Source organism: Gracilinanus agilis, chromosome 4 (assembly GCF_016433145.1).
Source record: "Gracilinanus agilis isolate LMUSP501 chromosome 4, AgileGrace, whole genome shotgun sequence".
NCBI classification, from domain to species: domain Eukaryota; kingdom Metazoa; phylum Chordata; class Mammalia; order Didelphimorphia; family Didelphidae; genus Gracilinanus; species Gracilinanus agilis.
The window spans coordinates 167,869,652-167,883,343 of NC_058133.1; the positions used below are offsets into that span (position 1 = coordinate 167,869,652).

The 13,692-nt window shown below is 48.3% G+C and overlaps 2 protein-coding genes across 2 annotated transcripts in view; both read left to right on the forward strand.

Moving 5' to 3' along the window:
• The window catches only part of GBA (glucosylceramidase beta), an 18,554-nt gene extending 17,732 nt beyond the window's left edge, over window positions 1–822 (forward strand). The window contains exon 11 of the mRNA XM_044675044.1: window positions 785–822. Within this exon, the coding sequence (XP_044530979.1) occupies window positions 785–822 (38 nt within the window). The remainder of the gene's footprint in view (window positions 1–784) is intronic.
• Window positions 823–833: 11 nt separating this feature from the next.
• Window positions 834–13,692, forward strand: part of THBS3 (thrombospondin 3) — a 16,180-nt gene continuing 3,321 nt past the window's right edge. The window contains exons 1-23 of the mRNA XM_044676666.1: window positions 834–930; window positions 1,134–1,241; window positions 2,453–2,659; window positions 3,211–3,467; window positions 3,553–3,658; window positions 4,423–4,449; window positions 4,697–4,779; window positions 4,867–4,918; window positions 5,136–5,284; window positions 5,786–5,926; window positions 6,165–6,242; window positions 7,564–7,716; window positions 8,058–8,168; window positions 8,399–8,506; window positions 8,985–9,144; window positions 9,827–9,945; window positions 10,105–10,157; window positions 10,491–10,684; window positions 10,896–11,074; window positions 11,166–11,214; window positions 11,508–11,704; window positions 11,960–12,132; window positions 13,248–13,387. Of these exons, the coding sequence (XP_044532601.1) occupies window positions 1,163–1,241; window positions 2,453–2,659; window positions 3,211–3,467; window positions 3,553–3,658; window positions 4,423–4,449; window positions 4,697–4,779; window positions 4,867–4,918; window positions 5,136–5,284; window positions 5,786–5,926; window positions 6,165–6,242; window positions 7,564–7,716; window positions 8,058–8,168; window positions 8,399–8,506; window positions 8,985–9,144; window positions 9,827–9,945; window positions 10,105–10,157; window positions 10,491–10,684; window positions 10,896–11,074; window positions 11,166–11,214; window positions 11,508–11,704; window positions 11,960–12,132; window positions 13,248–13,387 (2,815 nt within the window). The 5' untranslated portion in view covers window positions 834–930; window positions 1,134–1,162. The remainder of the gene's footprint in view (window positions 931–1,133; window positions 1,242–2,452; window positions 2,660–3,210; window positions 3,468–3,552; window positions 3,659–4,422; window positions 4,450–4,696; window positions 4,780–4,866; window positions 4,919–5,135; window positions 5,285–5,785; window positions 5,927–6,164; window positions 6,243–7,563; window positions 7,717–8,057; window positions 8,169–8,398; window positions 8,507–8,984; window positions 9,145–9,826; window positions 9,946–10,104; window positions 10,158–10,490; window positions 10,685–10,895; window positions 11,075–11,165; window positions 11,215–11,507; window positions 11,705–11,959; window positions 12,133–13,247; window positions 13,388–13,692) is intronic.

A 13,692-nucleotide genomic window follows, 5' to 3' on the forward strand; every position in this document is an offset into this window, starting at 1 on the left:
CCTCCGGGCCGAGGTCCTGGTCGGGACTGGAGGGGGATATCTCGTGGCCGCTAGAGGGGCGGGGCCGCGGGGGTGCTCTAGGTCTGGCCCTAGGACTAAGCCCCAGCTTTCTTTTGGGTAGGGGGAGGGGCTTCTCTGGCCTTGGGTGTCCCACACCCCCGGGGAGGGCTGCCTCCGACGCGGGGGGCGGGGGGGTCCCCCGAGCTGCATGCTTTCCGTCGCGCGTTATGTTTGGAGCAGCCAGCGCTGACAGTCTCCATGGAAACAAAACAGGGGCGGTGGCCTGGCCCCGAGGCCGGGCGGGGTGAGGGACAGAAGGTGGGGAGGGCTCATAGACTGTAGCCTTGGAAACAGAAGCTTCTCCCCCCTCCACCTCCACTCCCGTCCCAAACCTCCACCCCGTTTTCTTGTCCCCATCTTCCTCACCTCCCAAACTCAAATATTTCCCAGTTAACTCTACTCCTGAGCCTGATGTCTTCCTCCTTGAAGCTCCCCTTTCTTTTTGGCTTATTTGTCCCCCTCCCAATCCCCCAACCGCTTTCTTCCGTACCCACCCCTCTGACCCTTCCAGGCTCCAGCTTGTCCAGGCACTAAGGAAGAGGGGGAAACATTGGGATTGTCATTGCCCATCTGTCTCCGTTTTCCATCCTGACGTGGTAGGTTAATAATCCTCAGCTTCTGAGCATCGCTGTGGCAGCCTAGTCACTGCCATTCCCTTGGCATACTCCCATGCCAGGAGTGGAATAATGCCCACTGTTTCTCTCACACTGCCCCCCCCCCATAGCCAGCTACTCCAGCCTTCCAAAAGGAACGAATGTCTGAGGGGCGTATCAATATCCCTCCCTGTGATAGTCCTGGGGTGAGTGAGAAATATATGTGAAGGAGGAAAAGTGAAAATTGGGAGAAAGTGCCAAGGCGTTGGCAGAAGAGGTGAGCAAGAACTTTGTTGCTGGAAGGCCTCTGGTTTTCTTCCCTCAGTGCTCCTGGAGTTATAGAGCTGGGGATGCCTCAAGGTTGATTGGCAGTTCTTTGTTCCTGCCCCCCTCCCTCGCCCCGCTGGCTCCCCCCTGCTCCGTTCCTCCGCCCCCCCTTCCCTCCCCTCCCTTCCCTCCGCCTTGCCTTTCCCCTCCCAGCTCCTGGGGTTGTGAGCCGGCTCATCGGCATGGAGACGCAGGAACTTCGGGGGCCCCTGGCTCTTCTACTCCTTTGCTCCTTTGCCTCTGCTAGTCAGGACCTTCAGGGTAAGCCTGTCCCTTATGGCCTTTTACCCCTTCCCAGCCCATCTCCCCACCCCTAGCATGCTCCTAGCCCCAATAGCTGGGAATGTGTGAGTAGCGAGGATATGAAGCAAGCAAAAGAGATGGAGGGAGACAAGAGAACTACCTAGAACAGAGAATGAGCTGATGGGTAGAAGAAGGGCATCAGCTGAGGGATATATGGGCATTGTCTGGGGTCAGGTATGATAGCAGGAGCAGATTCCTGTAGGGTGACGTTTTAGAATCTACAAGTACCTTCAGGGAATGAGGAGGATATTTGGGAGGTAGATTCTGAGTGGTGCAGACCCAGATTAGCCCTAATGTCCATCTACTGCACCACTCTGTCCCTGTGGTCCTGGTTGCTCCTGAGTAAGGGGAGGGTAGAGGTCCCACTCTCTGGGAGGTCTGATGGTAGGATGGGCTCAGTGCCCGTGGGTGTGGGAGGTGTGTGTGTGTGTGTGTGTGTGACAACAGACACAGATTCTTTCCTGAGTTTGAGTAGAAACCACAGATCAGCCACAGAACATAACAGCCAGAGGAGCTGTGGTCCTGGATCTCTCCAGTGGGAGGGGGAAGCTGACCAGATATCTTGATGGAGAGATTTCAGGGAGCAGCCATTCTTCACCTCAAACATCTTTATTGAACTCCAGAGTGTAGGACAGGAGGAGATAAAAATGTAGGATGCCCTGAAAGCCAGCTTTGGGGAGCGAATATAACTTGGCACAGAGGGCACCAGGTGCCCACTTTTCCTTGGTCTAGAGATAGTGGCTCCTTGGTGCCATCTAGTGGTAAAAAGATTACCTCAGTTCTAGGTTTGGTATTCCAATCTAGGACTAGAACCCCTAAACAGATAATGGCAATGCCTTTTAAGAGGATACCAATGCCTGGCTGCCAGCAGCACTTGGGGGCCCAGAGGGATACTGAGGATTCTTAAAGATAGAACTTGTAGGGGCAGCTGGGTAACTCAGTGGATTGAGAGCCAGTCTTAGAGACAGGAAATCCTAGGTTCAAATCTGGCCTTATATACTTCCTAGCTGTGTGACCCTGAGCAAGTCACTTAACCCCCATTGCCTATCCCTTACCACTTTTCTGCCTTAGAATCAATACATAGGAAGGTAAGGGTTAAAAAAAAAAAAAGAATTTGTACCTCTGTACTTGGAACCAGTCTCTAATTCTGGTGCATTCTACTCTGGCAGTGATTGACCTACTGACTATGGGCGAGTCTCGGCAGATGGTGGCCATGGCAGAGAAAATCCGGACAGCCCTACTGACAGCTGGGGATGTTTACCTCCTGTCTACCTTCAGACTGCCTCCGAAACAGGGTGGTGTTCTCTTTGGCCTCTACTCTCGTCGTGACAACACTCGTTGGTTGGAAGCCTCCATTGTGGGCAAGATCAATAAAGGTAACCTATGGGCACCCATCTTTGCCACACTAGGGTAACCAGTGGTGGACATATTTGATCCACATTGAGTATTTTATCCACAACCTCTGTACTTTTTCTTTATGACCTACTGGGGACGTGTTGTCAGACTGACCAGGCATCAGTCTGGAGTACCTTCTTGACAAGTTCCCAGCACCATCCAGGGGCATCTCATATGTCTCAAGAGAGAGTATTTAGATAACAGGATGACCACTGGGGATTGAGAGGGGATAGACATCTTTTTCTGGAGGACTTACATGTCCTAGTGTTCAATTGATAGTGTCTGAGGGAGGTATATCATGATCCTTGGGGGAAGGTAGAGCTCAGTGGGCATAGAACTTCATTTTTACCTTCCCACTTGAAACAGAAGTCTGATAGTCAAAGGAAAGGGAGGTGAATAGGAAGGAATTTCTAATCTTCAAATGATGGCAGCTCTAAAAGGTAATCTGATGCTCAAGTAATCTTTCACCACTGTTCCCTCACGTAGTGGACAACAATAACACATACTGACACCCCCCCCCTTTCCTGGATAGTGTTGGTTCGATACCAGAGGGAGGATGGGAAGGTACATGCAGTGAATCTACAGCAAGTGGGCCTAGCTGATGGACGTACCCACACTGTTCTATTGCGCCTCCGTGGCCCTTCCCGACCTAGTCCTGCCCTGCAGCTCTATGTGGACTGTAAGCTAGGTGATCAACATGCTGGGCTTCCTGCATTGGCCCCTATCCCTCCTGCTGAAGTTGATGGACTAGAGGTTCGAACTGGCCAGAAGGTTTATCTGAGATTGCAAGTGAGTAGAAAAAGTTTTGGTGTGGGAAGAGGGCAACAAAATGAAGATCAGTAACTAGAATCTTGCTCTCTTCCTGTTCTACTAGGGCTTCATAGAATCCATGAAAATGATTCTGGGGGGATCAATGGCCCGAGTTGGGGCACTGAGTGAATGTCCATTCCAGGGGGATGAGGAGACCATTCATAATGCAGGTGATACATTGACTTTGGATCTTTGATCCTCTTTGATCCTCATGATCCTTGACTCTCCTGGACTCTGGATCTCTTGACTGTCTATTCCCTTGACTCACTACACCACACCCTTAATATTTAGGCCACCCCCCTTTCCTTTCCCCTCTGTTTCTGACTCTGTAATCTCTTTATTTCTGATTTTATAACCTCCAAAAGGGGATGGGACACAAGGCAAATTATCCTCTGTGCTTATTATCCAACATTTTTATTCAGTCCGTATCAGGTTATAATGTATACCAAAGGAAGCTTTTTATTTTAAAATAAAGGTCGGTATTAAACTTGATATGGGAAATGTTTGAAAGCCAGTTGAGAGATAGGGAAACGAAATGTTTTGATGATAGTTTTAGTGTACGTAATCATAAATGTATCTCTCCCTTTTTTTTTAAACCTCAACTTAGTTAACTATTTGCTTTCTTTAATAACCATCCAACTGCCTAGTCTCTGGCAGTAGTGTAGAGCCCCACAAATTATAGGGACCAAGGCAATTATACCAACCAAATGTTATATACTAGGTCCATTGTTCTGTCCTTTCTGACCCTTGTGGTCATGATCACTATCAAGTACTCTTAATTTTGTTTCCACCTACCCAATTTCTAAGCCCTCCCTGAATTTTCGGTATTTCTATATTCCCTTCTTCCCAATCCATTCTCCATTGCTTCCTCCACCTTTCTGGATGTGCTATCCCACAATGGGCCTGATCTTTTAATATGTCTTCTCTCTTCTAGTGACTGGAGTACTTCACTCTATTCTAGGTGAGCAAGTTTACAGTGTGAGCCATTGGGGCTGCCCAAGATTGAATCAAATTCAGATATGGGGGTAGAAGGGTTTCAGTGGTTGAACCCATTTGGGATTGATGGAATAAGAACTACTAAGGGAATAATGAATATCCGAGTTATATCCTTCGGTGAAGAGCATGTTCCCATGCTTCACTGACTAATAAGGTATATACCTGGTGCTTTACAGTTCTGAGACTTTCAATATCATCACATTTCTCTACAGGTGAACAGACCAAGGCACTAGTCACTCAACTCACTCTTTTCAATCAGATCCTAGTGGAGCTTCGAGAAGACATTCGGGACCAGGTTAGAGGCTGGGACAAGGTAGAAGATTAGCATTAAGAAGAGAGATGTGCCAATGTTGACCATTCTTCTCACCCTCTGTTTTTCTAGGTTAAGGAGATGTCCTTGATCAGAAACACCATCATGGAGTGTCAGGTGTGCGGTGAGTGGGAGGGCCTGGGGAGGGCTCTAGGTATGGCTACTGTGGCTCCTCCAGGTCCCCTACCTCTATTCTCCGTGGGCTTGGTCCCAGTCTTGCTACCTATCTCTCACAACTCTCTGTCCATTGGTCCCTTTTGCCTCCTCCAATCCCCTCACCATCCACCATCCCATGGTGCCTTTCTTGGTGGCTCCTGATGATGTCCACCCCACCTCCCCAGGCTTCCACGAGCAACGTTCCCACTGTAGCCCAAGCCCCTGCTTCCGTGGTGTGGATTGCATGGAGGTCTACGAGTACCCAGGCTACCGGTGTGGGCCTTGCCCCCCCGGTCTTCAGGGCAATGGCACCCACTGTACTGACATAAATGAGGTGAGAGGGAGGTTAAGGAAGATGGTGAAGGGAAAAACAGAAAAAGACAAGATCAAAGGCCTAAGAAAAAAGGGAAGGGACATAGAGGAGGTGGAGGATGAGGCAATAAAGGAGGGTGCTGAAGGGAGTGGGAAAGATGTTGGTAGGATACAAAGGGAATAGCTAGGAGGGATAAGAAACCAGAAGAGGGCAGGGACACAAACAATATGGGAATGACATAGGTGAGGAAGGAATAGAGTGATAAAGATCAGAGAAATGAGGGAAAAGTTTGGGTGGAATAAGAAGTGGGAGGAGGCTGCTTATGGAGTTCAGGGGCTAAATAGATAGGACTAGAGGAACAAGGAGGGTTAGATGTATGAGGAGGCAGAGGAAAGGTGAAGAATGTGAAATATTGGGTCTAAAGAGGTCCAGGGACTTTGGGGAACTTATCTAAGGTTGGGATGGTTCTAGTTTCCCCAAGGAGATGCTGAACCAGGCCTCTTCTCCTGTCTCTTCCTTCAGTGTGCACATGCAGATCCCTGCTTTCCAGGCTCCAAATGCATCAACACCGTGCCAGGCTTTCATTGTGAGGCCTGTCCTCAAGGATACAAGGGGACCCAGGTGTCTGGTGTGGGCATTGACTATGCCCGTGCCAGCAGACAGGTTAGGGGGGTGCTGAGCTCATAAGCTCAACACTATGGGAGCTTATCTAAGGGTTACAGCACAGACCTCCTGAAAAGACCTAATTGGCTCATTTGCATGATGGGCAAACTATCAGAGCATCTAATGTCCCTCGAATGTCCCTCAGCCTTTGCCTCCCAATGCTTTGCCCATTGCTGGAGATGATGAGAGCACCTGCTGGTTCGGTCTCACAGCCATTCTGACCTTTTGGTTCCTCCAGGTCTGCAATGATGTGGATGAATGTAATGATGGCAACAATGGTGGCTGTGACCCCAATTCTATCTGCACAAATACCATGGTGAGTTGGTGAGAAGCAACTACACCAGGTAACAGAAAGGGTGATAGACTTGTAGTCAGGAGAGACCTGGCTTCAAATCCTATGTCTGATACTAAGTTTTATGAATGTGGACAAGTTGCCTGACCTCTTTGAGCCGCAGTTTATCTATATGCAAAATGGAAATACCACATGTAGAACCTATTATCATGTGCTTCTTTTGAAGATCAACTAGGTGTCACAGTAGATGGAGCACTAGATTTGGAGTCAAGAATATCTGAATACGAATCCACCCTCAGATATTTGCTGTGTGACCCCTGGGCAAATTATTTAAACTCTTATTTACTCTCAGTGCCTTATCTGTAAAATGAGGATAATAATAGCACTGGCTTCCCAGGGTGGTTATAAGGATAAGATGAAGTAATATTTGTAAAGCACCTGACACATAGTAGGCACTATATAAATGTTAGTTTTTAGTATTATTATTAGTGATATGTAGAAGTGCTCTTTAGTAAAAAGATGAAGAGACAACAGAAAGAGAGAACTATTACTGGGGACAAAGTCTGCCTACTTCCTAGGAGTTTCTAAAATGCCATCTATTTTTGTTAACTTTAGAACTAATAGGGCAGCTGGGTAGTTCAGTGCACAGAACCCCAGATTTGGAGTAGGGAAGACTTGGATTCAAATCTGGCCTCATATATGTCTTAGCCATGTGACCCTGGGCAAGCCACTTCACCCCATAGACTACTCCTTACCCTTTCTTTTTTTTTTCAAACCCTTACCTTCTGTCTTAAAGCCAATACTGCGTATTGGCTCCAAGGCAGAAGAGTGGTAAGGGTAGACAATGGGGGTCAAGTGACTTGCCCAGGGTCACACAGCTAGGAAGTATCCGGGGTCAGATTTGAACCTAGGATCTCCCATCTCTAGGCCTGGCTCTCAATCCACTGAGCTACCCAGCTGCCCCCCCCCCTAAAAAACAACAACCACCCTCTTATCTCATCTTAGAATTGATACTAAGTATCAGTTCCATGGCATAAGAATGGTAAAGGTTTATTTGAATTCAAGTCCTCCTTATTTCAAACCTGGCTCTCTTATCTACTGAACCATCTAGCTGTCCTTATTACCCTTCCTAGAGTTGTCACTGTAATGATTTAGAAAAAATAAAAAGAACCAAGAGAGGCAATGGGAAGTCCCTTATTTCATTTTCCTGCTACTACCAGATTGGCATAATATCCTTTTATCCCACCTTAGTGAATTAATACCATATTCCCCTGCTATCCACATTCAGGGCAGTGAATGCTCAATTACTTGCCACCTGATGCTTCCTCTAATCCTCTCCTCTTAGGGTTCCTTCAAGTGTGGTCCATGCCGTTCAGGTTTCCTGGGTAACCAGAGCCAGGGCTGTCTTCCGGCCCGGGCCTGTCAAAGTCCAGCACACAACCCCTGTCATGTCCATGCTCACTATCTATTTGAGCGAAATGGTGCTGTGTCTTGTTCGGTAAGCTGGAGGGAGGGAGAAAGAATAGTGAGATTGGGGGAGATGGGGGCAGGGAGAAGAATTGGAGGCTGGAAAGGCAGGAGGATGTAGATATAGGAAGTTTAGTCCTAGGAGGGAAAAGGATCTGGCCATGAGGTGGGAGAGAGGGGTAGAGGTGAGTCAGGAAAGATCTGGATTCCGGTGTCTAGTTCTGAGACACCAGGAAAGTCACTCCTCTGAGACTGTTTCCTATTTTGGAAAATGAGGACATAATATGTAGTTACTGTTCTTTGTAAACTTCAAATATAAATTCTTATTTCTGGAAATCTTTGTCTGAAACCCTATTCTTCATCCCATCCAAGTGCAACATAGGATGGGCAGGGAATGGGAATGTCTGTGGCCCAGACACTGACATTGATGGCTACCCAGACCAGGCCCTGCCTTGCATGGATAACAACAAACACTGTAAACAGGTGGGTTTGGTGAGCATGGGAAGGTGGGGTTGGGGTCCAATTTCCAGTCTCATCCTTATCACCTGCCATGTGTCCTTAGACAAGTCACCGAACCTCCCACAGGCCTGTTTTCTCATTGGGAAAATAGAGATCATAATGGCTGCCCTGTCCAAGTTACATGAAAATGGATGAAAGTTCTGTGTGAACTCAAGACTCTGTGTAAGGTCATTATTCTCCTCCTTCTTCTTCAGGACAATTGCCTCTTGACACCTAATTCTGGGCAGGAAGATGCCGACAATGATGGAGTGGGAGACCAGTGTGATGATGATGCTGATGGTGATGGAATCAAGAACGTTGAGGTTCCTTTGGGGTCCTTATCTCTTGAGGCCCATTTCCTTGGCCTCTAGTCCCTCCAGTCTTTTCAACTACCCTTTCCTTTGTTACATCTGCCCCCTCCTTTCTGCTCTGTTCCTCCATAGATACCCCATTTCCTTTTCTCCTATTTCAGTAATACTGTTCTTGATATCTCTCATCTTTGAGTTGAGAAACCTGGGTTTGTCCAGTTATACTTGTGAGGCTTTGAACGAGTAATTTCCCTTTGGACCTTAGTTCATCTGGGTAATGAAGAAACTGAATATAATGATCTTGTGATTTGCTGTGAAGGACTGGAAAAAGGACATAATTCAAATTTGATGAGGCTGGGACAGGAGACCAAGGCACAAAGGCTTCCCTAGTCTCTTTGGAAGAGGGTGCTGAGGGTTAGGTTTGTGGGTGGTGGCTCAAAGCAAGAAGCAATGGACCTAGTAAGCCCCCTTCCTGTTCTACCTGTCCCCCCAGGATAACTGCCGGCTGTTTCCCAACAAAGACCAGCAGAACTCAGACACAGATTCATTTGGTGATGCCTGTGACAATTGTCCCAACGTAGCTAACAATGACCAGAAGGACACAGACAGCAACGGGGAAGGGGATGCTTGTGACAACGACGTGGATGGGGATGGTGCGGAGGAGAATCAGAGAGAAAAGGGAGTGGGGAGTGTCACTTTGCCTAAGAATGATAGGAAGGGGCAGGGGAAGAGAGGGAAGAACTCAGGAAGGAGGCCTGGGATGACTGCTCATATGGAAGTAATTTGGAGAGACTAAGGTCCATTAGATATCTAAGAATGACAGGAATGGAAATGCTTGTCACCACAGTGTAGACTGGTACAATGCAAGGCAGGCTGAGAAGTGTTTTGAAAGGAAATTAATTAATGTTGAATAGGGCAGATCTGGACTCTAATATGGCCTCAGACATTTCCAAGCTGTGTGACCCTGGGCAACTCAGGACCCCCACTGCCTAGACCTTTAATACTCTTCTGCCCTGGAACGACTACACAGTATTAATTCTAAGACAGAAGGAAAGGGTTTAAGGAAAAATCAGGGACAGTGATGATTTTGGGGAAAGGAACTTAAGGGAGTAGGAGTAGGAGGACACCTCGGACACAGGAGATAGGAAAATGTGTAGTAAAAATGGAAATTAGCCTTGGATAGCCCTTCTTACTTGAGGGACAGGTATGTGTCTACTTTTCATGCCATGTTACTTTCCAAGGAGGGATCTATAGCACGGAGGCATTTGTTTGTATCAGGGGAGGAAGTGTGTTCGGTCTTGAAATGACTTTGTATTTCTTTTGATTCTCCACCAGGAATCCCTAATGGGCTGGACAATTGCCCCAAGGTCCCTAACCCTTTGCAGACAGATCGAGATGAGGATGGGGTAGGGGATGCTTGTGATAGCTGCCCAGAAATGAGTAATCCCACCCAGGTACAGGGGAAAGGGAGAGGGAGAGGATGTGGGGCATGTGGACAGGGCAGAGGCTTGGGCTAGAACAGTGAACTTCTTGCCTGGAAGAAACAAGAAAGGGGGCCAGTACTCAGTGGGGTTAGCCAGGACAAGAAGTGAGAACAGGACCCTATCTCTCAGACAGATGCAGACAGTGACCTGGTAGGGGACGTCTGTGACACGAACGAAGACAGGTAGGGTCTTGGCCAACAGATAGGTCTTCTGGGGGATTCTACCTTCCTCAGGGTCTTTTCAGATTTTCTCATTCTGTAGTTTTAAACCTTTCCTACCACTGCCAAGCTAAGAATAATTCCTAGAATCTGTTCATCTCTTCTGCTTCAGTTGCTGCCCTTAAAATCAGCTGCTTCCCATAGGGTTTTGTCGTCTTAATTTCTGACTGCAGTGGGAGGGATGGAAAATCAGGGAAGGCCTGGGCTGAGAGAAATCCAAAGCCAAGTGGTGGAGAGCATATAGGGATGTGGTTCTCTGTGGGGGCCTTAATCAGGTGCCATTTCTCTAATGGGCAGTGATGGTGATGGGCACCAGGATACTAAGGACAACTGCCCCCAGCTACCCAACAGCTCCCAGCTCGATTCAGACAATGATGGACAGGGTGATGAATGTGATGGAGATGATGACAATGATGGGATCCCAGATTATGTACCCCCTGGCCCTGACAACTGCCGACTGGTGCCTAACCCCAACCAGAAGGACTCAGATGGTGAGGGCTTAGCTAAGAATAGCTTCTATTACAGGTTTGTTCTCCTAGGACAGTACTAGTCTTTTTGTGCTGAAGAACGGGGAGGGTGAAAAGTACAGGGAATTTGGAGGAACATATGCCTAACCTGGATCCAAGCCAGGGCAGGATTTGAGGGCATGATGATTTGACTCAGAGAGTAGGAAATATTATGATCTAAATCATATGTGCCTAGGCAATGGAGTGGGAGACGTGTGTGAGGATGACTTTGACAACGATGCAGTAGCCGATCCCCTTGATGTGTGTCCTGAGAGTGCTGAAGTGACGCTTACTGACTTCCGGGCTTATCAGACTGTGGTCCTGGATCCTGAAGGGGATGCTCAGATTGACCCAAATTGGGTTGTGCTCAACCAGGTAAATATCTCTGGTATGATTCCTCAGGCTTCTTGAGCCTGGAAGGGAAGTGGGCATTGGGGTCAAATGCCTTGTTTCTACTTTCCCACAGGGTATGGAGATTGTTCAGACTATGAACAGTGACCCTGGCTTGGCTGTTGGTAGGTAATGGCCATCCTCTTCCACCACCTGGGAGTAGAGAAGCATGAAGTTGGGAAGGGGGGCGGGGGAGGTAGGTACAGGAAATGGGAAAGAAACGAAGGATACCTGGATAAGAGAAAGAAGGGAAGTGACATGTCAGGTAATGTAGCAAGTGGCACATTTCTAGGCCCAACTGCATGGTGGCCCCATGTCACCTTTTTCTGCCATTCCTGCTAGTTTATGGGGGTAACTGACCATTAATGATAAAGTGCCTCTCCTGATCCTCTTCTCTTCTCCTCCCACCCTAATGCAGGGTATACTGCCTTCAATGGTGTAGACTTCGAGGGTACCTTCCATGTGAACACGGTGACGGACGATGACTATGCTGGTTTTCTCTTCAGCTACCAAGATAGTGGCCGCTTCTATGTCGTCATGTGGAAGCAGACAGAGCAGACCTACTGGCAGGCCACACCCTTCCGTGCTGTAGCCCAGCCTGGCCTGCAGCTCAAGGTTCTCCAGCCTATCCTTTCAAACCTAGGGAGCCAGGCAGTCCAGGCCTCTGTGCACTTGGCCCATGGCCTCTGCCTCCTACCCCTTTCCTATCCTCTGATTTGGGAGCCTATCCCAGAAACTCTTGGTCCTGGAGTTCCTTAATTCCTCCTTATGAATTTCTTTAACATAATTAATACCCTAATTACCCAAGTAATTTTCCTTGCCCTTCAAATGTCTGACACCTGTTGTCCTTCCCTCTATTCCTTATCTCAGGCAGTAAAGTCAGTATCTGGTCCAGGTGAGCACCTCCGAAATGCTCTGTGGCACACGGGCCATACACCAGAGCAAGTTCGTCTACTGTGGACAGATCCACGAAATGTGGGGTGGCGGGACAAGACTTCTTACCGATGGCAGCTGCTTCACAGACCTCAAGTTGGATACATCCGGTGAGGAAAGAGGACACAGAGCTCCTCCTCTGGGAGCCCTGCATAATCATCGACCAGACAGCCCTTTTTTTCTTTGCCTTCCCCTAAGTTAAGCTGGGCATAGGCTGGCAACTTGTCATGGCTCCTCAGCCAGTTGGCCCTGCCTGCTGTAGGCAAACTGGAATTATAATTTTAGACCTGAAAAGGGTTTTAGTTATAGTCTAAGTTCAACATACTCATTTCAAAGATAGCAAAATCAAGGCTAGTTAGCTAAACTCCAGCTCTACTAAGTTTCAGTCCAGTGCTAAATGTTAGCATCCCTATTCCTCACCCAGAACTGTTGCTGCTTTTAGTGCTGTCTGCAGGACTAAGGCCTCTCTAATTGACATTTCCTCAGCCCACCAAGTCAGTAAACCCTACACCCTGTTAGGAAATTTAGTCTGTAGCCAAATCCACACAAGGCTCAGTTCTGACAGCACTTGTTACCACTACAAATACCTAGACTCAGAAGGTAGGGAAGGAAAAGAATCAGGGATGAGACTGCTGACCTCAGGAAACTCTGGAAGGCAGAACAGCAAGCTGATGAGACTTGGCCAAACACAAACATTACTCACCATAGCCAAGTAGCTAGCTGTGTGTGTACTTCCTATCCCTCTTCAAACTCCTTCTCTCTGCTCCCCCCCCCCCAGTCTTTTCCCCTTTAAGGTGCCTGGGCCCCATGAGAGGCCAGAGCAGGGGAAAGAGAAAGAGAGAAAGATTGAGAGAGAGAGAGAGAGAGAGAGAGAGAGAGAGAGAGAGAGAGAGAGAGAGAGAGAGAGAGTGTGTGTGTGTGTTAGACTGGAGCCTGGGAAGCGGGTGACTTCACCCCCCTGCCTATTGTGCCCATCTCCATGGCAACTCAATCCCAGCTTGGAATGCGACTGGGGCTTTGAGATGCAAAGGGGGCTGGACAATGAGCTGGGGGCCCCAGGCCTGAGAACAACCCCCCTCTTCCTCCTCTTCCCCTCCTCCACTTCTCTCTCAGGCCTGATGAGATCATGAGGGACTGGCAGGGGAATGAGTGAGAACTTTGGCATGGTAACAATTCAGTGGTCAGTAGGCACCCCAAAACTCATGAATTTCCTTCCCTTGGGCAGGGTAAAGCTCTATGAGGGTCCCCAGCTGGTGGCAGATTCCGGAGTGATCATAGATACATCTATGAGGGGGGGTCGCCTGGGTGTCTTCTGCTTCTCCCAAGAAAACATCATCTGGTCTAATCTCCAGTATCGGTGCAACGGTAAGGCCTCAGGAGCTGGGAAAGGGGGAGTGGGATTCAAGATTTTCCCACCTGCCCTTGTGACTCTGAAGGCATACATTGAGTACTTCTCAATATGATGTTACCTAGATCTGGAACTAAAAGGGGGCAAAGAACAAGAATGGGATCCTGGAATTGGGAAGGGGTGATTCTCAGCTTCTTTCCATCTTAACTTGGGCAGTTCTTGGTAGGGTGTCTTTCAGTTTTAGGGTCATCCCTGAATGGAGAGAGATGGGTCAGTGGTCTCTCTGATTCCTCTCTCTACCCTACTTTCATCCCCTCCAGAC